Source organism: Centrocercus urophasianus, unplaced genomic scaffold, assembly GCF_019232065.1.
Source record: "Centrocercus urophasianus isolate 14NV4802_14NV808 unplaced genomic scaffold, USGS_Curo_1.0 seq_14, whole genome shotgun sequence".
NCBI lineage: Eukaryota > Metazoa > Chordata > Aves > Galliformes > Phasianidae > Centrocercus > Centrocercus urophasianus.
Window position 1 is genome coordinate 38,807,682 of NW_024884586.1, and position 25,523 is coordinate 38,833,204.

Sequence of the window (25,523 nt, forward strand, 5' to 3'; positions counted from 1 at the left end):
TTCCATTCATATGCATTTTAAAACCTACTTTTCATTAAATCCTTGATCATAGCCATGCACAGACACTTTCTCTTGCTCTGAGATTCTTCCTGGCTGCAACCAAAGTTCTTATCACAACTTAATGAAACATCATTTTCCAGTGTTGTTCAAACATTTACCTTCAGCAGAGCATCTTCCGCCTGGTTCACGTTTCCCACGTGAGACAGAGAAAACAATGTAGCAGTTTTCCTTAACAAGACAGCTGCAAAAGTCAGGCAAAGCACAGTGCTCTTCAGACCTTCCATGTAGAGCATCATATTGATATTAACAGAAGTTTTCCAACCACAAAGTAATAAATGATAAGTAGTTTGTTGCCAGATGACTTATGGAATGGTAACTGAATGCAATCAGACATAACGGAAACAAATAATAGTCATCTGTATAAATCAGGCTAATTCACTGCTGATGTATTCATCTGTAGGTGTAGTTTTGAACAGAAAACAATTTCATTATGGAAATTCTCTTTCACGAAAAGACAACAAAGTCATTTGCATAAACATCTGGGCTGAGCAGAGTTTTTGCAACCAGGATATTAATCATAGCCAAGGACATCTACATGAATTATGTTGTTTTCTTTAAAACTTTTAGTCTGAGGAAAGCACAATTACCTTGTTATTTAAAAACAGATTCTCTGTAAAACCTGAGACTGAGAAAATACAACAGATATTTTCATATCAGTCACTGTTGGTTAACAGTTTACAAGGAATGGATGTATATGTATATATATATACCACTGTATATGTACAAGTAGTTTAAATCTAATCAAAGCAGTTCCGTGTGGGTAAGGATAGAGATGTACTACACAGCAGGGGCTGCTAGGAGAAGTGTCACTGGATTCAAAGTTATATAGTCGATGTTGGTCTTCATGCTCCTTTCCTTCTTCAGAATTTACTCCCACTGTAGTGAAGATTTCGCTTTCAGGGAAACATTTGCATTTTCAAATGCCCATACTTCTCTCACCTTTCTTTTCCACTGGGGAACTCCAATGCTGTTGTGCTTTGGAGACTAGACTTCAATGCTTTATTAGGGATTAACACTGCTATGAATTTTCTTCATACCTCCAAAAGCTCCTTAGACTCATGTCAAAGATGAGTTGCACCATGACGCGCAGAATGTCCTGTAGCTGCCATATAAGTATGCCTGGTTCTCAGAATACACAATCAAAAACATCCTTCCCAGGAACTATCAGACGCAACTGATTCTTAAGAACTTAATTTTTCTCTGCTTGAAATGAGTCTGTGTAAAGAGAAAATATATATATATCCTGCTTGCTTTATTCTACTGAATCTGCTGAAACAGTTAGAATTGGATTGGCTTGCTTCTGGATAAATTTCCATTTTCTTGGAACAATAACAACAGTCAAGGCCTGAACTAATGATGTAGCTTCAGGAAGAGAGCTGGTGTGCCCACTCATGGGAGAGTTCTGTGAAGAACAAGGTTTAAGCTAAAATTGCTTCTCTGGGTCAGGCTGGATGCAACCCTGATCAACACAGTCTACTGGTCTATGGCAGGAGGTTGGAATTGGGTGGTCTTTAATGAACCCTTCCAACTCATACCATTCTATGATTTTATGCTTCTATGCTTCTATGATTCTATGATTCTATGAAGAAAGAAAAATCCAAAGTACTTCCGGCATCTGAGTAGCAGGATTTATTCCATCAGCTGCTGTTCCTGGGATTATCTGATTTCTTTATGCCTTTTGGAATTGGATCAACTCCTTTCCCTACTGGTGAAAGGTAGAAAAGCAATGGACAGCATTATGCCTAAAATCATGCTGCTTCATGGCTTATGACTACATATTTAATAGATCCTGCCACAGGGCAGTGTAGACAGAGCAGAAACTGACAGAAACTGTCCCATCAGCAAACAGCCCCAGTGAACCATAAACAAGGTCAGACAGAACAAATTTACTGTCTTCCTGCAAGGCTTAGAGACTGCCAGGAGAATCTTGGCACTAAGGTCTGCCTACACACATCGAGACTGTTTTTTAGGGGTTTAGACCAGTGGGTCAATCTTCCCTTGCAAGCATATAAGATCTCTTTATTTAAGTCTTTTTTCTTTGGTCTTCCTGTAAGTCAGGTCAGAGTAACAGACTTGCAGGAGTTCATTTGTCTAGGGTGGGTATTGTAGAGACACTGTAAATTGTACTTTCCCTTCTACTGACTGTTAGTTCAGCAAATCAAATGAGTGATACTTTGTAGGGTGTATAGAAGCTCTGTGCATCATTCTGAGCTTGGTATAGTTCCAGCTGTTGCCCAGAGAGTAGGAATGAATGTGAAATTGAGCCATACTAATCAAGTCAGGTTTTGTTGTAGCGGAAGATAAAAGGAATTTAATGGACTGACCTACAAATAAATGAAAGAGTCCATAAAATACATGTGCTTACCACAGATAAAATGGGTACACAGTCCTTAAATGGAAATTTTGACCTGTCTGTCAGAATACCCTATTTCTTTCTCTACTACTGATATAATTAGCATGAAGAAGAATGTTTCATATCACCCATTAAGACAGACAAATCAACAAGAACTGATGATACAGGGCAGACAGATATGGTCAGGTTTTCTGTGAATTAGGACAAAATGACCCCTCTCTTCATAAAATGTTGACAGAATTATTCCTATTCTTAAAGAACATCCTCAGGTCTTTGCTGTGAACATCAGCCAGGTCTGTTTAGTATCCAGGCTGTATGAATGCTCACACTGTAAATTACAGGTATTTGTGTTCCTTCTTCATTCATGCCGCAAATGACTTGTTTGTTCCGTGCTCTCTCCACATCCTATCCTGGCAGAAAATTTTGTGACAATCTCTCTTCCCACTCCCCAATCCTGTAACTGTTCAGGCTAACCTGCTTCTCTGAGTTGTGAAGTTTCTCAACTGGAAGAAAGTTGAGATGATGCCCCATGTACTGATAAATACTTCCCAAACCCAGCATTCAAAGTCTCCCTATAGGAAGCCAGATTCTTTGCAGAAGCAGAGAAGTGCCCTGCTCCTCTCACTCTAGTGTGAAAGCTCCCATTGTAGTTCTTCTCCTTCAGCTCCTTGTTTCTATTCTCAAAAGCAAAGGCCTGGGAGGAAAATGGGGCAGGAAATTGCTCCATGTGCTATTTCCTGAAGCCTCTGCTCTATCCCAGCAACCATGGGAATTTTTCTAACCTCTTTCTCTTTAGCAATAGATCTGGAACCTGTTTTTCTGCCACCCTGCTCTGATAAAAATCTCACCACCCTGCCTTGTAATCAGTGCTGGTGCACCAATTTATCAGGGTGGGATCTCACTGGAACTGCTCCCAGATCTTTTTGAGTTCATATAGATATTGCAGAGCAGAATGCCTCACACCATAACAAATTATCTTTGATCTCAACACTGTAAAATCTGCTGCTTTTACTATCTCCCAGTCTACTGAGAGATGTTATCACTCCAGCATAAGCAATAGCTCAGGGCTTCCATGGAGTTCTTGCTGCTTGGAGCAAAAGGACTCCTCTTCACAAACATGATAGGAGACTCCAAGTCTATTGAGTAGAAAGCATAGCTATCCCCCATACACTAAACCCATGTACAGACACTGATGGGTCCCAATAAAGCACCTCTGAGGCTGGACCAAGTTCTTGAGTACAATTCAGAAGGTCAAAGCCTCATTAGCAATGGGGAGTTGTTGATGTGGGGCTTGCATAGCCTTCTCAGTACTTGCAGAACATTGCCAGAACTGTAGTACTGAGCAATGTACATTCTAGAGCATAATTTTCCCAGGGCCAGGGACTAACCTCCACTTGCAAAACATTTATCCACAGCCAGTATGTAATGGCATGAATCAAAGGGTGTAGTGAAGCTGGGAGAACAGCTTTCAAAGCAGACGTCAGACTCTCCATGGATCTGTAACTGTACAATGAAGAGGTTGGTATACAGGTCACCAAGTGCTCCTCTGAGTAAGAGTGGGAGATCTGCTGACCTGCAATGGAAGAAAAAGTTCATGGGATTTCTGAAAATAAGTTTCTGAAAATAAGAAAGTACATCAGGAGAGAATGTAAAGAACTTCTGTCTCCATGTAAGAAAATTTGTACTCCTTTAACAGTCTTCAGAACATATTTACAGCCAGCCTCATATAAGTGTGACTGAAAGTCCGTGTTGAATTTAAAAGATTTATAGCAAGAGACTGAATACAGTGAAAGTTAGAGATGGGTTTAAATGAATGCTTATTTTATCCATCAGCCATAGCAATAGTTCATGGACAACATTGTTGCAGGGTAATTCTTTGACGGTTTATACTTCATGTTGCCGTCTTTCACCATTTTCTGATGACACTGTGGACTAGAAGAAGACACAGTGCTACAGCAGAAGGAGTCTGTTCTCTTGAGAACTTTTTGTTGTTAAAGTCTTTTTAGAATGACATTGACAAAGAGTTTGATTGAAGGTTAACAACAGCTAACTAGGCAGCAAAGAGATACGTAAAGGAGAAAGAACTCTGGAGGGACTATCTCAGGTGACTACTGATATCTGCAAGTCCCAGGATAGAGATAACTGCATTATAAGTGGTTTGTTGCTCACTGGAGCAAAGCTTGTGTTGAATAACTCAAAACTGAAAGTGGTCTAAGAGAACTGCTTATAGAGAGAAAACATTTATCAAAACAACAAAACTCTTTACAAGAATCTCTCTTCCATGGAGACTATGTAAAATTTCTTGATAACTTGAATTATTCAGCAGTGGAAAATGTTATATTTTTAAACCATTCATTGGTTTGTTTGTTTACCAATTTGCTACTGAAATTCTTCATTTAATTCTAAATATTTCTCAACCAGTAGACAGTTAGAGCAAAATTAATCAGCCCATTGTGCAAACACAGCTGCCATTATAACTCATGCAAAATGCACTTCCAGTAACCCAGCAATTACTTCACAGTAGGACTAACAATTTTCCCCATGAAAAGTGTGGTGCTGGTTGCTTTATAAAAAATCAACATAATGAAGGGTTTCTGTTAAATTTGGTGGTAATATAAGGAAGTGACACTTTCGTAAGAATTATCCTGCAGCCTCAGTTCAAGTCTCATCAAATTCCAGCAGAGCCTTATGAATTGCCTGGAGGGAAAAGAAACAAATGTTGTGGAGTTACTATACAAAATCGTGTACAGGAGGTGAACGTCACCTCTTTTCTGAACCAAACTCTCTTGTAATAGTGAATCCCCAATAAATTGCAAGGAGTGTTTTCCTTGGCAGGACTGAATAAGGAGATCTTGGTGAGAAGACTCAGGATCACTAATCCTGAGTACAGCAGGATGACAACTGTTGTTTATTTTCTTAGATGATTTGGACTTCTACTAGCAATACTTCATCAATTTTTCCAGGGTTTATGGAAGCCCTTGAGAATAATCATGAGATTTGCTAATAAAATTGATCAGAAACACTAACAGCCACCCCATCACTGGATCTGTCCATCCACTCACTTGTGAAACCTTCAGAGTATGACTGCTGCTAATTCCAGACAGATCAGAACTACTAGAGAATACATTAGTAATGCCCATTTCCATGAAGAAATCTTTGACATCATAAGAGGCATTAATAGAAATACTTGGTAAGTGCAGATGTAATCTCAAGCAAAGAAAACAAAACAGCAGTGAAACATGGAAGTCTTCTTTCAGCCAGAAGGCTGGATAGTTTGCAGTTCAATGGCAGTTGATAGTATTCTTCTAATTCCTAATCTCTTTGCTGTTAGCATTTATATGTGGACACCCAGAGAGATGCCCAAATCCATTTTCTTGTAAATACAGTTCTTTGATTTTAATTACACTTGAATAAAAATGACATCCCAGTGTCAAGACATATGTACCCAGCAGAATTTTGTGGCTAGAAGATTACAGAGAAAAAGCAGACCAGTTTAGAAAGCTCAGAAGGAGGGAAAAGGAGAACAAAATCTGGGATAGAGTGAAGCAAATGAATTAGTTATTAACAACATATGATCAAAAAATAAAGAAGTATAGTAACCAAAATATAGCCAAATAAGTCTTCAGTTAATCATTGCAAGACCATGTCCACTTCTTTCAGTCAGAGAGATTGCAGTTGCTAATCAGTCATGCTCCTCTCTGGTTTATCTTTGGAATAATTTAAAATCCCATTTATGAAATTACTACACTAAATCCAGGAGAAGGAGATCTGAAATTGATGCATTCTATTAATATTGTTTCCTAAAATATAGTAATTAAACTACCTAGAGTTATCTGGTTTCAATTTACTACTGTTTCCTTGGAAAGAGCATTTTCCACTTGTTTCATCTTTCCATCATCAGGCAGAATGAGCAATGCTTGTGCAGTGCCCTTGGAAGGCAGATCTACCACTTCACAAAAGAGATCCCGCTCATACTAGCCGTTGTAGTCACTCTCACTGCATCATGTTAACTCTAGCACATTCATTTGTATTCACAAAAAGAATCATCCTCGTGGGTATTTGCAGAATCAAAAGAATTTTCCCAGGCAGCTAGTGAGGAGAAGGAGACAGTGTTGCACTTGATCATATGAATATCATAAAAATGACTAATATAAATCAGACCACATGTGAGAAAGCTGAGAAACTGTTTATGGGAGAGGAATATTACTAGGTCACTTCAACATACTGCTGAACACATGATTTAACATTTTATCTGGGCAATGAGTTTAGCATAAAGTCCTGTCTTGCTGAAAAACAACCAAAGCTTGATCAAGACCAGCTGAGAGGGAGAATCTTACTTCTGTTGTAGCCATACTTCCCCATCTTTTGTTTTTTCTTTTATGATACCTAAATGCACCTACTGTAAGACTTGGCCACAGTATAATGTAATGCTTTTCTTGTCCTTCCATTTTCCCATGTTAGGAGACGCGCCAGACCAGATGCACACTGACTGCCCACAGCCTGATGAGGAGTTCTTCAAAAGAATGAAGGATTCTAGCCTCAAAGCAGGGTTTCATAAGCACAGATCCTCAACCTGGGTCCCAAGATTTTACACACATACCTAATAGATCTATCACTGTACTAGAGATCCCGGCAGTGAAAGGATGTCAGTCCCCTAATAGACTGACTGGCACAGCATCAACATTTCAGAAACATCCTTAGCTTCTATGTCCCAGACCAGTGACACTGAAAGCTATGAGGTGTCCATGGCTATGAGGCAGCCAACTAGAGTGAGATTTCTCCACATACCAATTTTGGATAAACTATGCCAAAATCAAGTAATTTCTCAACAATCAGATACTTTGCTCTTGACAAAATAAAACCCTTACTTTGAAAGTCCTCCGCAGTTTAGATCTTTCCCTACAGTTCTTTTTTTTGCTTCAAAATCATCCATTGGAATATAATATATTTTACCTTTAAAATAAATGTAGTTAACAAGAACTAATATAGTATTTGCATCAAGATGAGCAATTAATTCAGGAACTTCCCCCTGGTTTTTTTCCTTTATATAGTTGTTGATTTACAGCTTAGCTTCTTCCGGTTTATGATAATCAGTAGAAAAAAAATCTGCCTAAGAAAATTGTTGAATATTTTGTAAAAACGACTCCTGTAGTTCATAACCAATAGCTAGGAAAACATTTCTTATATTTAATGTGATGTTAACATCAGTACAGTTCAGTACTGCTAAAACTTTATGAAAATTTTCGTGTATATCATGTATGCGATACCTGAATCAGGGTGGTTGCCTTAGAGCCAACAGCTCATGTGGCAAAGGCAGCGGAGATGCTTATAGGAGAAAATGTTTTTATCATCTTCCTTTGCTATAGCCTGCTTGTAAAATCTAAATGCAAAATCTGTGTATTTGGAGCCTTGCTTTTGACAGTTATGCTTTAATATATTTTCTGTTCCATCAAGTAGATCTGTATTATTGACTTTATGGCAAAAATTTTCAAAGTGCCACTGTGTGACAACACAGACCAGCAAGGAATAAACACAGGTACAGGTGATACTTCATTTTCTTTTCAAATCATTCTGTTATAAAATAAACAACCATTAGATGAGCACAAGGCAACGATGAGCTTGGTAGTAAGAAATAATGAATAGTTTCTCATGATAAATATTATATAGCACAACTGTAAACATCCAACATACATAAAATATTTAAGGTATATAAGTAAATAATATTGTGTCATTAACAAATCAACATTGATTGAACAAATTTAATCAAGATCTTGAGGAAAACATCAGGTTCAATAAAATTATATTTTCTACTCTGCTGAAAAGACAGTTTTCTTCCTTAGTGGTAATGAAAGTTTAGAGTCAAAGTCCATAATAATCTCTATTAATAATAACATTTTATTTCCTGGATAATATAGGGTACATCTGAACAAACCACACTGCTATGAAGTAAACAGGTGTGTGGGTTTCAAATACTCCAAAGCAACGGCTAAATATAGTTTGGAAAATGCAAAGAATCTCGAGAGTTCACAATCAGTTATCATAGCTATTCAGTGCACCCTAAGTTCATACTCCTGTTTACTTCATCACTGCTAACTCATGGCCAGTCATTGGCCACAGCTGATAAGTGAAGGATGAAAGCTTCACATAAATCTACACATAAAGTTCAAAGCAAAAAGCAAGGCAAAAACCTGGAAGAAACTGATACTATGGCAGCAGGGCACTCAAAACTGGGTATAAATATATGGGAAATACCAGACAGTAAGGGACTTTTTGGAACAGAGAGATCCTCTCTTTTAGGGTCTGCAACAAATGTTTCTAACTTGTTAAAGTGACTGCATCTCTCACCTGATAACCCGATAGCCACAGATGCATAGCATGTGTGGCTCCCTCTAGAGCAGCAGGAAGTACATGAGTCCAGGAAGACAAAAGGAACACACATTCCATTCAAAAATCAAAGGACATTGTAGATGAATCCCCTTGGAAATGGGGGTTTCTTCTTCTAATGCTGGCATGGAATGCTTCACAAGCTTCCAGTCCTTCAGAGCAGCTGGAACAAGTCTCTAGTTAACTGAATTTAGTTCTCCATTTTGTGGAGGTATCCCCCATCAAATCTTTTCAGAATTGAGGGATCTGTGAAAATAAGCTTCTTTGTACCTTACAGATCTGACATAAAATTTTTCTCCAGCTTTTCTATTGTTATGATTACTCCTCCTGTTCCCAACCAAAAGTCTATTAGAATTCTTCTCTTCTAGGAATTTATTTTCCAAATTCTTAATAAGGTGAGGTCCTGTTGGTCTCTTTTTCATTCCCAGATTCACTCTACCTACCTCCTAAACAAGATCTAGGTAAAGTTTCTGTTAGCTCCTGTAGTTGCAGGATTCTTGGTAATTAACCGATTTATTTGTTTCTTTATTTGTATTGTAGGTTTTACTGTTTGTTTTGTCTTGGTTTGTTTTGTTTATAGACAATGTATATACTAAATCTATGATCTTATATTTCCTGGAATGTGAATATGCTCACTGTATTTGACAACTGCTGTGACCTGCAGTGAGATGAGATCATGTTAAATTTTAATATCACAACACAAACATTTAATATCAAAAAATTTTAATATCACTAACACAAAATGTGTAGTATGGACATAGATGGAAATATGAATCAAACATCAGCAGCTATTTTAACCAGAATTTCCTCACTTTCTTCCAGAAAAACAAAATAAAATCTTCCAATATTCCAGATAAATGAAGAAACAACATAGTGCACAGTCTCTTTCAAAAGTATTTGTTACTTATCATAGACTATCCATCTCTAGCTATTGGAAAAGTCATGAAATTAAGTGAAAAACAAGATGTTTTTTGTCTGTCATCACCACTTATTCCCTCCATACATGAATTAACCTAAATTGGAAAGAATTTCTGAAGTAAAGAATATGGATTAACTGCATTTGTTAGGCATAACTCTGTTCTTAACTTCTACTGATAACAGGCTGGTTCCAAAACCTCTCTTAGCATTACTTCTACCAAAACTTGGAATACCAGAACTGAAATATTGTCACCTAGTTTTCCCCACATAACTTTCTCTTTAGAGATGTCAAACATATTAACTTTAACATTCTGAAATTAGAAAACTCAAGCCACTGAGATTTTTTGGTTAGCCAAGACATCATAAAGACATAATTAATTCTAGGATGTATTTTTAATTGGAAATTCAGAAATCAATTCTGCACTAAACCACAGGTTAGTTCACCTATGAGAATAATAGATGCAATTAAATTTAAATTCATCCACCCCTACACTCAAAATGGTCCTTACTAGAGAGATTAGCCTTAGAAATTTGTTTGGTTTATTTATTAAGTCAACAGAAGAATTTATATGTGGACCTAGTTGTTCAGTCACTAGTGGGATGATGCAAATTTTGAGTCACAGCATAGCCTGCATACAACATAAAGGGTGATTTCGTCAGCATTCTGTTTTGCAAACCTCCTTAAAGTCCCCATGACTTTGTTGTTTTATTCTGATTTCAGATTGTATTCCCTTAGACCAGTAGGTCCCACTGGTCCCTTACTTTCAAATTAGTATTTCATAGCAACATCCACACATAACAAATTTACAAGAACACAGTTGTAATAAACCTAACATGAAAAGTCACCAAGACAGAAAGCATCACTTTCAAGTCTTTAAGAAAAGTGTCTTTGCAGCACTTAGAAAAGCAGAAGCCCTTCTGCAGTCAACAGACCACGCTTTTCTCCACACTGTTATTTGTACTGTTAAATCATCTTCTGCTTAATTTCCACTGTTAAATATTAAACAGACCTGATATAGCATAGAACAGAACAACAACAACAAAAGGACTGGATGGAGATGGAGGTGAGATGAGAGGAGAGCAAATATTGATTACATAGTATCTCCAAAGGTGGTTCCTACAATTTGGCCAAGCCGAAGAATTTTTTAAGTAACCAAGCTTTTTGAACATTGACTGTGATTTTCTGTCTGTTCCTCCTAAGTGGAAGCTTAGCATAAACACTGTAATTGGGACCCTAATGGAAGCCAGGTATTTTTGCCTAGAACAACTAATGCTTGGTGCCAACAGTCGGCAAAATACTTTGCTGCAGTTGAGTGCTCCCCCAAACTCTGATCACAGCCAAGTATTCCTCCTGGCCTTGAAACTGAAAATGGACACCAAATTGTCTGTACACTCTCTGTCTGACTGTAGTAATGACATGCCAGTGGTCGCATGAAATATATTTCCCTATGTGTGACCACTTTCCCCTTATACATAAATAACTTAGTCAATACATAGATAAACAAAAAGATGTTCATTCATGGATAAATCTTGTCTTGACATTCCCCCTTCTTTGTTTTTCTCTTTCCTTCTTTTCCTCCTTTTTCTTTGTACTTATTTCCTTTAATTCAGGCTGTAAAAGATCACAATCATAGAAATTGTTTTACTCATCAAAGCCTAGGTGAACAAAAGGTCATGGTTGTCAAGGACAAACTGTGCTACAAAATGGCTATATACCTTTTGTTTTCTTTTCACTTGGGAGGGTCTGTAATTACTGTTTAGTTTACAATGATGTTGGGCTACATTATAACAAGGCACTTCCCTTCCATTTATTTATAACAGGAAAAATAAGATGCAACATCAATTTTAAACTAAAACGTTGTGTGCCAGGTGTGACCTGCAATGCCGTAAGCCAGTAACAGTCTCACCTTCCTGCTAATCACAATTTCAGCTCTCAAACTATGTCATGAAACCACATTAACTGGATTCATAGTGGTCATTCCTCTACTGTACTAGATCCTGCTTCTTAATTATTTGTAATGGGAATAAAATTCCAGAATACTTAAATAATCAAAGTTGTGTTGTTTACTACTGCTAATTAAGACCACAATCAACTTGCTACAAATTCTACATAACTATGTAATCTATGTCATTGTTGTGCATTTCAAGTATATCTGTATATATTCCACACCCCATCTCACACTTCAACATCTTTAGGAGTAATCTAACTATACAATATTTCATGCATTTAAAGACATTTTGCAAGCAGCTTCCAGATAGTTTCTTTTGTTTCAAACTTGCTGAGTGTTTCTGGAGACCAAACAGTGGATGTAAGCACAGTGAGGCAGTGGGTGGGGCATTTCAGCAGTGGCAACGATGACAGCAGGTCATCTCCATTGGTGCAGGTTTTTATGAGCATGGCATACAGGCTCTTGTAAACCTTTGGCAAAAACACATAGCTAATGGTGGTGACTATGTTAAAAAAAAAAAAAAAAAGCTTTTGTAGCTGAGAATTTTCTCTATCAAATAGCGTTATTTTATTCTTTGAATCTGCTCCACTTTCTATGAAATAAATAGGAGGCATTACTTTTGGAAAGACCTAAACACTACAGTGGTATCTATACATTTATCACCAGCTTTTAGGTTACAAGATCAACTTCAGTTACAAATTGCCTATTACAATGTAGCAGGTGTCTTCTATGTATTGCATAGCAGTAACAAGTAAACCTCCTACTGCTGCTTCAAAAGTGTGCAAGTTCGCGTATAAGACAGAATTTTACAGATGACAGGAGCCCTCCTGGAAAGGGAGCAGAAGTGTAGAGAGCATGTTCTAGCATTAGAAATCTTTATTCAGACATCAGATTCTTTTAAAAGATGGTCAGTTTTTCACTATTTCTGTATTTATCAGCTTTTCTGTGGAGATTCTTTTCAGACTTGTGTATATGTGTAATAGTAGTATTTGTTGTTGTTGTTGTTTTTGTTTTTGTTTTAAAAAAAAGTATTCTGAAATTCTCATGTTTGAATGATTTTCAAGAAAGGAAAAAAATATTCAAAACAGTTGACAAAATAAAATAAAAACTAAAAGTTAAAATCTTACTTATAAAAATCTTTGGGAATCATTTTCATTGTCCAAATAAAGTTGAAAATATTGGAATGACTTCAGGCTGGGATGGACTGCTTGATGAGCAAAGTACTGTTTTGAAAATTCCAGAAGAATTGCCAGCTCTGCTGAGCAGCTGAGCTTTGGCTTTGGAAACATCACTAACACTGCTGGAATCCAGTTTCGTCTTAGTGTTAGATAAAAATAACACATTAAATTTCTTCATTTAGATAAGATGAAAAACAGTATGAAAATACAAAATTGCTCTCAGTGGCCTTAAGCATCATTTTACTTCTATGGAGTTTAATGAAAATAAGGTTATATTTTATTAATTTCAGACCATGGCACCTCCCCTGGTAACAATAATACACTGTTTGAAAATCAATGATCTACAGGACCACAGCTTCAATTATATAGCTTCAAAATGAAGTTGGAAATATCCTTCAGTTGCAAACTTTCTTAAAATTAATGTGCTGATGTGCTTACAATGGGCATCCAAAAGGTGTTACCTGCATAGCAACACAGAAGGAGATGACAAAACACACATAAACTGCTAACAGTAATAGTTTGTATGCATCACAGGACATTCTGAGCCTATGTTTTTACCAAAACTTTTTATTTCATGACCAAGAAATGCAAATATTTGTTATCTGTTCGGCACAAGAGTACTGTATGAGAAAATCACAGAATCAGAGAACTTCCCCCTGACATCCAACCTAAATCTCCCCTCCCTCAACTTAAAACCATTTCCCCTTGTCCTGCAGTTATCAACCCTTGCAAAGAGTTGATTCCCCTCCTCTTTGTAGGCTCCCTTTGGGTACTGAAAGGCTGCAATGAGGTCACCCCACAGTCTTCTTTTCTCCAGGCTGAACAAGCCCAGCTCCCTCAGCCTGTCCTCACAGGGGAGGTGCTCCAGTGGATGTATATATAACTGTTGTGTTTAAAATGGAAGGTTTGTTCACCTTCCATTTTGATGTAAAGACCCTTCAGTTGGGAGCATTTCATCTAAACCTTTTTCCTACTTTCAATCTTTTATAGATGTTGTGCTTTTAAGCTCAAATTATTTATCTGCAGTTTGGCATCAGAATCCTGTACTGACAGTATAAACAAAGAGTAGAAGGACTGTCATCCTTTGTCAGTAGCTATATGCAGGCAGGAAGCTAAGTTTATATGGACTGAATCAGTGGCTGAGCTGGGAAGGTAAGCAGAAACTTCCAGGTCCTAGCCAAATGCTGTAATCAGTGGCCCATCCTTCTTTCCTAATAATGTTCTTGAATTAAAGAAAGAAAATAATCAATTAATTATGGGTTTCAAGCAGTAATATAGCACTTAAAATTGTAATAAATATGTTTCTATACAACATGAAAATACAGTTAACAAGAACCTTCCCAGTGACTAACTCAAGACTTAAGCAACTTTCATTATTTTGAAAGCCTTCATTAAAATGTTCTTCATCTTCCAGGTAGGTCTACTGACCCTGCTATCTGGGACCATCTCAGCTGAGCTGCTTCCTATACTTCCTTTGTACTTCTAAGCAATACAAAATTGAGTGCCTACCTTTAGCCATGCAGTTGATCAAGTATGGCTGATCAAAGTGGCTTGAAGTAAATACTAATGACATTACTGTGTGACTCAGAAACACAGCTGCCCAGGCACATGATATAGACTTTGGCTAATGGCCAAAGAAAGGACCCAGAATGCAGTTGCTAGACACAAAGGTAATTTGCCTTTTTTTTCTCCCTGCCAGTCTCTCTACTCATACAGAAGATCTTAATTGGAGATGCAGGTACAAAAAAAAAGAATCCACCAAGTAGAAAACACAGAAAGGTCTCAGCTTTCAGTTTTGTCTTGAATATAGTGTAAAGTCAGCTTTCTTCTGACTACAACTTCTAGCTGTGCAGGAAGATTTAGGCCAACATCATGTGACTTATAAAAGCACTAGTTGAATCCATAAAGAGCCATTGTTCCACAGAATTATGCATTATAAAACTATCTCAAGTTAGTTAATTTTAACAGAAAACTTTGAATTGTGACTATTTGATACTGGACCTGAATTTCTCTAAAAAAAATGTTGACCTATCTAGTGTTGCATCCTACGTATTCTTATCAGTTCTAACATTCTTTTTCAACAACAGTCACTCTCATCAGCAGACAACTCTCATTTCCTTGTAGCACCAAGCCTCTCTTCTCCATTCCTTCATCCTCTTGGAGAGAGTTGGCCAGCAGAGCCCTTTGAAGAATCGTGGAGAAAGCATTCCCTAAAAAATCACAAGATCCTTCATCAAAAGCAAACTTTTAATGATGAGGGAAAGCCTGGACTGATATTCATTGAATAGCCAGGTATGTTTTCCACAGAGCAGTGGAGCATTACAGCTGTCCTAGGGTTGGGGTCAGTGAGACAGGGCCCAGATGTAAAGATCAGAAAAGGATAATCAGGTCATAAGAACTAGGTGACAGTGCCCTGCTCTCAAGTTCATTGATCAGGCAGTGAGAGTGTGTGTGCATTGTTTTGTTTTGTGTTGTTGTGTTGTTTTTTTTTTTCCTGGATGATGCAATGTTATTAAATTAATGCCTTTGCTTGAGTTTAGGTGGGTGGGGATTATAGAAACCTGTTTGAACTGGTATCCAACCTTTGTGAATACTCCAGCTTTCCTACTAATGATGATTGAACAGATCTCTTAACAAACAGATTTGTTTTTCTAATTCGCCTCCACACTCTTAATTACTATAACTTCAAACCCAACACCCAAATATTACAGCACAGATGACAATTAGCATCCCTTGCTCTTTGGAGACCTCTGAACTAGTAAGATTCCTTCTGAGGTAAAATTTGAAGCACAACAACTAGAATCTCTTCACCAGAAACTGAATCCAACAAACCAGGATAAGCCTAAGAAGATGCATCATTTCCAAAGGAGGAAAATATTTTACACTTCTCTTCATAGTTTACTATAAAAACCAAGTCCATCAAATCTTTGAGATGCGAATCCTGTTCTCTGCTTTTTTGATGACAGTAAGCTCATAGCTGAGCTACAAATCCGTGGTCTGAAAATTACTCCTTTAGTACGAAGTTCATCACAAACTTCATTTCTTTCTGCATCTGAGAGACTTTCGAGACTTTCATGCAAGTAGACAGGTTCTTCAGTGTGCCTGCATTCCTTACTGCCCATTACAGTTCCCTTAGCATAATTTTCTTGGAAAAACTTCTTGGAATTTGTCTGAGGATGTTATTTCCATTTAAGGAAACAGGCTCAAAGAAGTTAGAACATTTTCAGGAATGCTTTTGCTCTGATGGCAATTTCAAATTGAAATGATGAAAATGTTCTATACTGTTTTTATCAGATGCTACCAAATTAAAAACTTTTCTATCATTTATCAATAAAATGCCTTTTTATCATCCAGTCATTCAGTACAATGACATCCTTATATACAGTTTTTTTAAGACTATGAACAATGTGGAACCATCAGCAAAATATATCACCTCGAAATTCATTCCATTCTGAAATGATCTCTGAATTCTCCGAAAGATTTCCTGAACTTATTGCTTATAAAGTCATAGAAGGATCTTCCCTGTGCTCCTAGATTATATATTTTTAAAGATCCTTATGAAGAATTCCTGCAGTATATCAATCAATTCGCAATCCACACACATATCAACAGTTTCAAAGAATTCTTCAGCAAAGCCATATTAATTCTTGAATGTTTTATCATATGTATTCATACGACGACAAATTCTAGTTTCCAAAATTCAAAAACTGGGCTAAGTGATCTTCATTTCATTGCATGTTTACATGCAAACTTTTTTTATTTTTAATGTTACATTTGTAACTTTTTGTCACTCTGATATAGAGACCAATCTAAGTGGTGCATAACAGTGAAAGATTTAATATTTTTCTTAAGACAGATAAGAGCTCTTGCATAAATACTTAGCACTTTGTTGTTACTTTCTCATTCCCCTCTCCCTGTCCCCCTAAAATCTCTTCTACTGTTAATTCAACTTGAAATTGTTCCTAAGGCTCAACCACTGCAAAGGAAGTACATCTGCAATGGATTGAACTTTTCTACTCTGGTATTATCTCCTTGAACACTCCTTTGTACATTTGAAAACAAATTGGCCCCTCAGGCTCTCTGGCAGTTTTCTGATGCTTATGGAAAATAATATATTATTTAGCAGCTAGGACATCTGTAATTGTTTTTTCTCTCCCAGAGCTGTTTTTTTTCCTACTTATTCCAGTTTTCTATTTTGCGTTTTGGTGTCCCACTCCCCCGTTCAACCTCCCCAGTTTGATCACAACTTCCACTTTCTGAAATTTTTCTTCATAATTCTCATTAACATGTGAATATACATTCTTTTTTTTTTTTTTTTTTTTTTTTCTTTTTACCATTCTTTTTGAAGTTGGCCTTTTTTGTCTGTTTGGTTTGATTTCTTGTTGTTGGTGGTGGTTTTTGGTTTTGGTGTTTTTTTGGGGGGTGTACATCTATTACTGCTACACATTTTTAAGGAAAGCAAGCTGCAATATTTGATTATTTCTTAATACTGTGACCTGGAATTATCTGCAGTGTGCGCAGATAAATACAGAATTAAAAGTTCTCTAAGATCTTGTAGAAAAATGCCCTCTGTTAAGATTATCTATAGATCCAGTGATGTGATCAGAGACAAATGACAATAAACTGAGTATATCTAACTTTATTTTGGGAGCCTGTGAGTTTAATTTTTATTTTTTTTATTGTCCAATTTGAATACCACACAGGTGAGTTTTTCTTCCCTGCTATATCATTGTGATTTTATTAAGAAATGGTTTCCTCTACAATATGCTGATAGATCCTAAAGAAATTATCTCATTTTTTCTTTAATAGTCTTTAGAAGTATGTATGTTTTTTAAAATATTGTGATCTATGTTGTTGATGATATCAACACAGTACAGAAGCTAAGAGCAACATATTTTGTTTATGGAATAAGGTACCTGAAAAAACAAGATCCGCAGCTCAGTACACACACCAAATGTCATAACATAGCTCTCAAAGGGAGCTGAGAAAGACCTTTTCCTTGAATAGAGATGATGAAAGGCACATATGAAGCTAAACGTTTGGTAAAATAGAAAAAGCACCATTGTACATTGCCTTTCAAATAAATACTGCTTCATCAAAGGAATGTCCAACTCTCTCAACAATTTCTCCTCCTAATAGGGAGGTTATGCACTGAATAGTGCTATGCACTGAACATGGATTTTCGGCTCAGATCAAAGAGAGTGAGCTTTCTTAAGATCATTGCTGGTGTTACCATGGAGCACTATATGGACAACTGTCAATAAGAAATATTGGTCAATATCCTGCTTTAACCATTCTTCGTAATTTTTAGCTCAGAATTACAGAAAAAAATAGCAAAATTAGAGACTTCTAATGTCATATTTATTCACTGTTTTTCTTCTATTGTAGTACATTTTTCTGTGTAGTTCAAGACAGTACAAAGACTGTTGTTAATGCTTAACACCCATTAACACACAAACCCATTTTAGTCAATAATTTACCCCTCCTGCAACCAGAAATCAGATATATATCATGAACATGGGCATAGAAATAAAACACTGATAGATGTTCTGAAAGAAGAAGTAAAAGTAGACAGAAAAGGAAAAATAAATAAGCATGTACATTATGAATGTGACTTTCGGTACTGTATATCCTAATAGAGAAAACATAACCTATAATATTGCTGCTATACTAACCATGAAGCAGATGAGAAATGGAGTACCAATATCATGTTACTGGATAGTCTGGGAACAGAAGGGTTCATGTCAGAAGACATGGTATAAGTCACCAATGGGGTATAAGGTGCTACCAGTAGGGTGCTCTATCCTACAAACAATACTGCAGTGGTGCTTACTACCATGGGTGATCTCACAGGGCCAGTTGGTATCTCAATGGGCACTGGCACCTTGTGGAGATGGCTAGTGTTTCCTCTAGAAGCTGATTTTGGTTCGGGCAGGGGCTGCAAGAAATTCTGTGGCTGCTGTAGGCCATATATCTGGTTCACAAATGTTTGCTCCAGGGAGTTGAACTGCAGAGATCTAATCTACATCCTCCTTTCTTAGACCCAATTCTGACATATTTACCCTGGAACGAGTATGACTTGGGAAGCCTTACAGAAACAGTGGACAGACATATGCAAGGGAAAGACATGTCTTTCTTGTAATCTCTTTGTAGCAGCCAAGCTACCACAACAGCCAAGATGCAAGGAAGTAACAGAGTCACTGGAAAAAGGCACTGTTCAAGGTAGTAAGCACTATGGACGTTAATAGCTATCCTAGACTTGGTAGGAAAATGGGCACAAGTAGCCAAGTGCCACAACTTACACCCATTTGTCAATCAATGCCAAAAAAAAAAAAAAAAAAAAAAAGTGAGAAGGCAGCCACGATTATGAGGGAAGAAGCAGGGTTGCACAATTCTCTCCACCCACATGCTCCTCATCTTCCCTGTTTGAAAATTCATCTGTGCTGTCACTGTCACACGGGCCTATTCTGTTCCAGATTTAATGATAATTTTGCCTGGATGCAACCTTTGTCTTTAACAAAAAAAAGTCCAAACAAATATGCAACTATGACAATTTAAATTGATGAAGTGTCACATCTACAAAAAAAAAAAAAAAAGGAGTGAATAATACAGTTTAAGGGGTGGAGAGCCCTCTGTAGCCATGCCATGTGCATCAGGTGAAACACTGGATTTAATGGTGGTGATAACTGCATACCTATTGTGTATATTAGCTTATTCTTTTTCCAGAGGATTCACAATTTTTCCCATGAACAGTATGTTGTCCCTTAAAGTTATGACCAATAAGAAGGGTCTGTTCATTTTAATGACAACTGGAACGGACATAGGCACTATTTCCATGCCTGTGGCAGCTGCTGCTTCAGTGCCAGTCTCATCCACCTTTACCACAGCCTGATGAATAGCCTGTGAACAAACAGATATGTTACAAGTCAAAATGGTACAAAACCAGTTATCTTAAGAGGAACTGAGCCAGAAGTGTCTGAAGAAGTTATTAATAAGAAATTATCAGTCTAATGCACAAAAAGAGCAGTCTCAGGGAAGAAAAATCAACAGACTACATGAACTGTGGCTTTCTTCATCTTAGAGAACGCATATCTGTTGAAGAGGCATATTCCTGCTCACAAAAACAGTATTTTTCCATTTTTAAAATTTTGTTTAGTTTTTGTATTTCATGTTGCCACTTGTGCAAATCTACAAAGCTAGCGTAAATTTGAAAAGAGAGCAAAATCACATTGAATTTTTTGACAAGTTTGTACAGTTGAAGAACTAACATACAGATAAGCACAACAAGTAGCATCCTGACATTATTTTTTTTTCATCTTCCTTAAAATCTTGTGACAATTAGGGCCAAACAAGGAGTTCTATAAATAGAAGGACAGAGCAGAGAAACGTGCAAGTTCTAGTATAGTAGCAAAATTGAGAGGTTCAGAGACTCTAATTCACTAACTTTCACCTGCAATTCCACCTAGTTGTTTTGCTTATATTTGGCAATGAATTTGCACTGCAGGGTAGCCCTGATCATCGACTTTTATGTATCTTGACGCATGACTTATCCATAGATTTTGCCTGGGCCTGACACTAAGAAGGTAGACATACATAGAAGCAGCAAAGTAATGACTGCAACAATAGAGTGCAAAAGGACACTTAAGTGTGGAGAGACAATGATTTTGTAATGTCTGTTTTATAATGTGTCCCCATATTGATGAAAAGTGCCTCCCAGATTTGAAACTTGGAACCTACTCCAATACAATTCTGCTGACAGCCCAAGTAATATGGGTGAAATACTCTGTGTGTCGACTGCTGCCTTTTCAGGTAAAATGAATCTTCCTCATGTTAGTATTACACCATGAATATTCAAAAACACTGTAATGTGAACATCAATAACCATAGGAACAGAAAAGAAAAAACAATATCACTTACCTGGGAAATTCTGTGCTGGGGTTGTCCGGTGACACCAGATAGGTCAGCCTTATCAGTGAATAGATCCATTATGCCCATTTTGTATAAAATATTTTTTAGGTTGTATCTCCCAAGAAGAGTGAATTTTGGAAGATACAAATTTACTGAGTTGCTGGAAAAGAAGCGCAAGAATAAAATTAAACTTTCAGGCATGATATCACAGTAGAAGGCAGAGTAATTTTGCTTCTCTCTGAAGATATTTTGTTGGCAGGGTTACTCTACATGGGGGATCATGGAATCATGGAATGATTTTAATTCCAACTCTTCTGCCATCTGCAGGGACACCTCCCATCACATCAAGTTGCCCAAAGCCCAGTCCAATCCGGCCTTAGATGCTTCCAGCTATTGGGAACCCACAGCTTTTCTGGGCAGCCTGTGCCAGTGCCTCATCTCCCTCAGTGAAGAATTTCCTCTTAATATCTAAATCTGCCTCTTTTAATTTAAAACCATTAACCACTCTCCTACCACTGCTCTCTCTGATTAAGAGTCCATCTCCAGCTCTCCTTTAGGCCATCTGCAGGTACTGGAAGGCTGTAATGAGGTCTCCCTAGAGCCTTCTCTTCTGCAAGCTAAACAAGCCCAGCATTCTCATTCCGTCATCACAAGAGGTGCTCCAGACCTCTGAACAAATGTGTGTCCCTCCTCTGGACCCTCTCCAACAGGTCCTTGTCCTTCTTACGCTTCAGAACCAGAGCTGAGTACAGTAGTCCACTGCAGGTGGAGGCTGACAAGACTGAAGTACAGACATACAATTGCCTCACTCTTCCTGCTGCCATCCCCCTTTTGATGCAGCCCAGGATGTGGTTGTCCTTCTCTGGGCTGCAAGCACACACTGCTGGCTCATGCTGAGCTTCTCAGCACCCTGTACTGCTATATTCTCCTTGGGGCTGCTCTCAATCCACTCATCTCTCAGCCTTTATTCATGCTTGCAATGGCCCCAGTCCAGGTGTGGGACCTTGCACTTGGCCTTGATGAACTTATTCATCAAGGGAATAAGAGAGATGTAGTGGCATTAGATCAGAGAGAAGGAAAGAATGTTTATAACAAGCAGCAATGATGGTTCAGAAGGTAGGGTCTCTAGTCTGCAATGAGCTAATACTGTAGTAAAGACGAGCCTCCTAAGCTTTTCATTTGTCAAAAGTTAACCATATATTGCATACTTCAGGAAAGATCTCACACACACTCCATCACTGAGGATACAGAGGATATGCCTTATGAAAAAGATTCTTTCAGGTGTCTGAAATATTGCTATTTTTAAAAAAAAAATGCTGTGCCACTAAGTTTATCATAGAAATTAAGAATAAAAAAAGATAACAAGATATACTGAGGTTGCAGGGCAATGTGTAGCTGACAAAGTAACAAAAAAGTACACAGACATCAAGTACTTACTCAGAAAGATAATTGTATGTCATCTGATGCCCAATTTATTCATTTTTATTCTACTTTATTTATTCTTTTTTTTTTTTTTTTTTTTTTTTTTTTTTTTTTTAAGTGACTACTTTAATCTTTCAATAAATTAATTACAGCTCCATTCCATTCCATCCCATTTCTTCCTTGTTCTTTCAAGCAGCATGTTCAGTCAGAGGTCATTCTGATGATGCTGATTTGTCAGTACAGTTTTCTGGTCATAAACCAGGTTCAGGACTATAGGGCAAGGAAGTGTGGAGCACTTAGTGAAACTAGCCAAAACACGAGCCATGCAATGGACAAGTGGAAAGGGAAAGGCTTGTGCTTTCACCATAGCACATTCCACAGATTGAATGCAAAGTCTGGTTGGTAATCAAAAATGAGAGTCCTAGTGGATTGAAAACGGCTTTCTGATCTCCTACTTAATTTCTAATGGTACTGATTACTGACTCAAAGGAGAGGCAACTATAATTGCATCATTTTTCTATTACATACAGACGCTCATTCACAAGCCCCTACTTGTTTTCAACACTCAGGAAAGGGAAAGCATATAGCAACAATGTGACTGGGCAAGAAGCACTGGGATACGTTTTCCAGAAGAGGCAAGAATGTTTTCTCCACAGTTCAACCATTAGATTGATCTCAGATGTCTGTAGTCAGCTGCATCTATACTTTGGCACTATCTCCCATTCTGCAGCCAACACTAATGAACAGTACTACAAATTGGGTCAGTATCAGCTTGCAGATATAAAAACAGAGACAAAAATAGCTTTTCCCAAACTCTTACATCATTCCATATCTCATAACAAAGACATTTATTGATGCATCCCAGAAGCTCTAAATGACAGCAGTTACACTGAGAACTACAGGCAAAAAGGGGAGGAGTTGAAGTTATTGGTTTGCAAGAGAGAGTTAGCATGAGGAAAGATGGAGAGTTGTGTAGAACAAGCTCATGATAGGGATGCATTTATAATATTAAAAGTGCTATATCTCCCATTCACAGCTTTAAAGTAAGTTATTTCATGTGGGGGAAGAAGGGAAATGAAACAAAAAATGTGTGTTCTATTTAGTATCTCTCATAGTGATTTTAAAGGTAACTTGCACTTCTTTGGCAAAAATGCTTCATAAAGTAACTTGATTCAGTTTCTGATTTGTGCTATAGTGAAAATGACCAATCACATAACTGTTCCCAGAAGTTTAAAAATTGTAAAGCTGCACTGAAAAATATGCATTTTATTTCTGACAATTTTTTAAAGGAAAAATGTTTGATTTTTTTTTCCTGAAAAGTTTTGACAGTGAATTAGAGTAAAAAAGCGTGAAACTGTTTTAAATATTAAGGTTCTCTTTTGTCTTGAAAACTCATAATTCGAAACAGTGTTCAAACGTGGATGTGTGAAGATCTCTTATGTGATGTATTCATAAATTTGAAGAATACAAGGGCTTCATCCTGCAAACATGTTTTGCCCATGCTTGTGCACATATTTTTCCCCATCAAAGACTACTACTATGTATAACACTAATGGATACAGAAGTCTAAGATGTGCTGTTTTAAAGCAAATGAACTTTGTCTTTTAGTCTCAATGTAACCTTGAAGCAAGAGTGCCTTAATATAATATTGCCTTTCTTCTAAGTCTTCAGAGAGCCTGAATTCAATGGCTCTGCAACATATTAGATGATCTATACACTTGTCACTGAACTTTGTCCTCACAATTGTCACATGAACATTGCTATTTCAACATTAAATGTGTAATTACTGATAAAACTACGAAGAGAAAGGAAGAGCCAAGAAAAATAAAAAAGTCTTAAGGAAAGCAATACGAATTTAGATGTAAATAGAAGAGAGAAACAGAAAAAAAAAAAAAAAAAAAAAAAAAAAAGAAGAAAACAAAACAAAACAAAACAAACAAACAAACGATTAGAAGTATTAAGGCAGAAAACTGGGACCTACAGAAGTTGACCTCAGGAAACAGAATGTGAGAGTAGCAAAAATCCTGTAGCAGTGAAAGCTTTCAGTTCATGCAGTATGAATGTGAAAACACAGGAGTATCAGAAAGTCAAATTTCAGATTTGGTCAGAGGAAATTTTTGAATAGATTAAAATAGAATTTAAAATAGTATCCCGATTCTTTATCAGAACTCAGCAGATTAAAATGTATCTCCTTTCTTACCATCTGAACCAAGAACCGTAGAATTTTACCTTTTTGAGACTAATGTTCTCCATCTTGCCATACGTTCACAAGACAGTTTTTTTTCCAGCTTCCTCATTCTTCCTTGATCAGGCAGAACAAAAAATGCTGAAGCACCTCCTTTGTAATCCATTTGCACCACAGTGGAAGACAGTTGTTCATCGTAGCCATGTTTGAACGCGCCAATTCCAAACATCATTGGGACTTCAACAGCCTTGTTCCCATCCACAAAGAATTTTTCCTTTTTAGTGTATTGTGGATTGAAAGGTTTTTCCCATTCAGCTTCAAATACAAGAGTTAGAGTTGTAGGATACTATGAGACACAGGATATAGGAATGACAGGATACAGTTGCAGAGGCATAAACTGCTATATCTGGATAAGATTCAAAGATAAGTCAGTTTGCAATAAGCACTTGTACTTACTGAATACTCAGAATAATTCAATAACAACACAGTAAGAAGACTGTGATGTACAAAATCCCCTCTTTTTACAGCCAGACAGAATAAATTTAACTGTGTTATCAACTGTGTGATTTTCTCTATGAAGATAGTTTTACAGTGCCTACAAATCCCCCATATAATGCAATTTTAAATGGGAACTCGGAAGAAGACAGATTATCTCCTTTCCTTATTTTCACACCTAAGGAACTTATGAAGGGGTAAATTCTCTAAAGACATGAAGAGATTCAGATTAGTTGAAGAGAGAAGAGTTTTGTATGCCACTTTTTCTGATGGTCAATAAAGTCATGAAAAATTAAATTCTATCATACTACTAGGTTAAAAAATAAAACAAAATAACAGAAACCATTCATACTGTCATACTCAAAAATTCATATTTTCAAGAGCTCTTCACTTAGTTGTGGTGAAACACACTACCCACACTGAATCCTCTCTAGATACAAATTTATAAATCAAATTCCAACTGTCTCATCCATTTTGGAGACTGAGCTGAAAAAGTCTGGAAAATAGTTTTGGATTTGTTTGTTTTGTTTGCTTGTTTGTTTTTAAAGAAAGAAGTGTTGCTCTGCAGTAAATTTTACCTTGAAGAGGAAAAATCATTTTTGGTTCAGTGAATAAAGAGAAAATAAAATAAAATAAAATAAAATAAAATAAAATAAAATAAAATAAAATAA

The 25,523-nt window shown here is 37.0% G+C and overlaps 1 protein-coding gene and 1 pseudogene across 1 annotated transcript in view; both read right to left on the reverse strand.

Annotated features, from left to right (window-relative positions):
* Positions 1-4,923: 4,923 nt before the first annotated feature.
* On the reverse strand, positions 4,924-7,967 carry LOC122158420 (annotated as a pseudogene).
* An 11,586-nt stretch (positions 7,968-19,553) lies between these two features.
* Positions 19,554-25,523, reverse strand: part of LOC122157662 (serpin A3-4-like) — a 16,825-nt gene continuing 10,855 nt past the window's right edge. Inside the window, exons 3-5 of the mRNA XM_042813610.1 lie at positions 24,402-24,672; positions 20,760-20,910; positions 19,554-19,742 (exon numbers count right to left, since the gene is read on the reverse strand). Of these exons, the coding sequence (XP_042669544.1) occupies positions 19,554-19,742; positions 20,760-20,910; positions 24,402-24,672 (611 nt within the window). The remainder of the gene's footprint in view (positions 19,743-20,759; positions 20,911-24,401; positions 24,673-25,523) is intronic.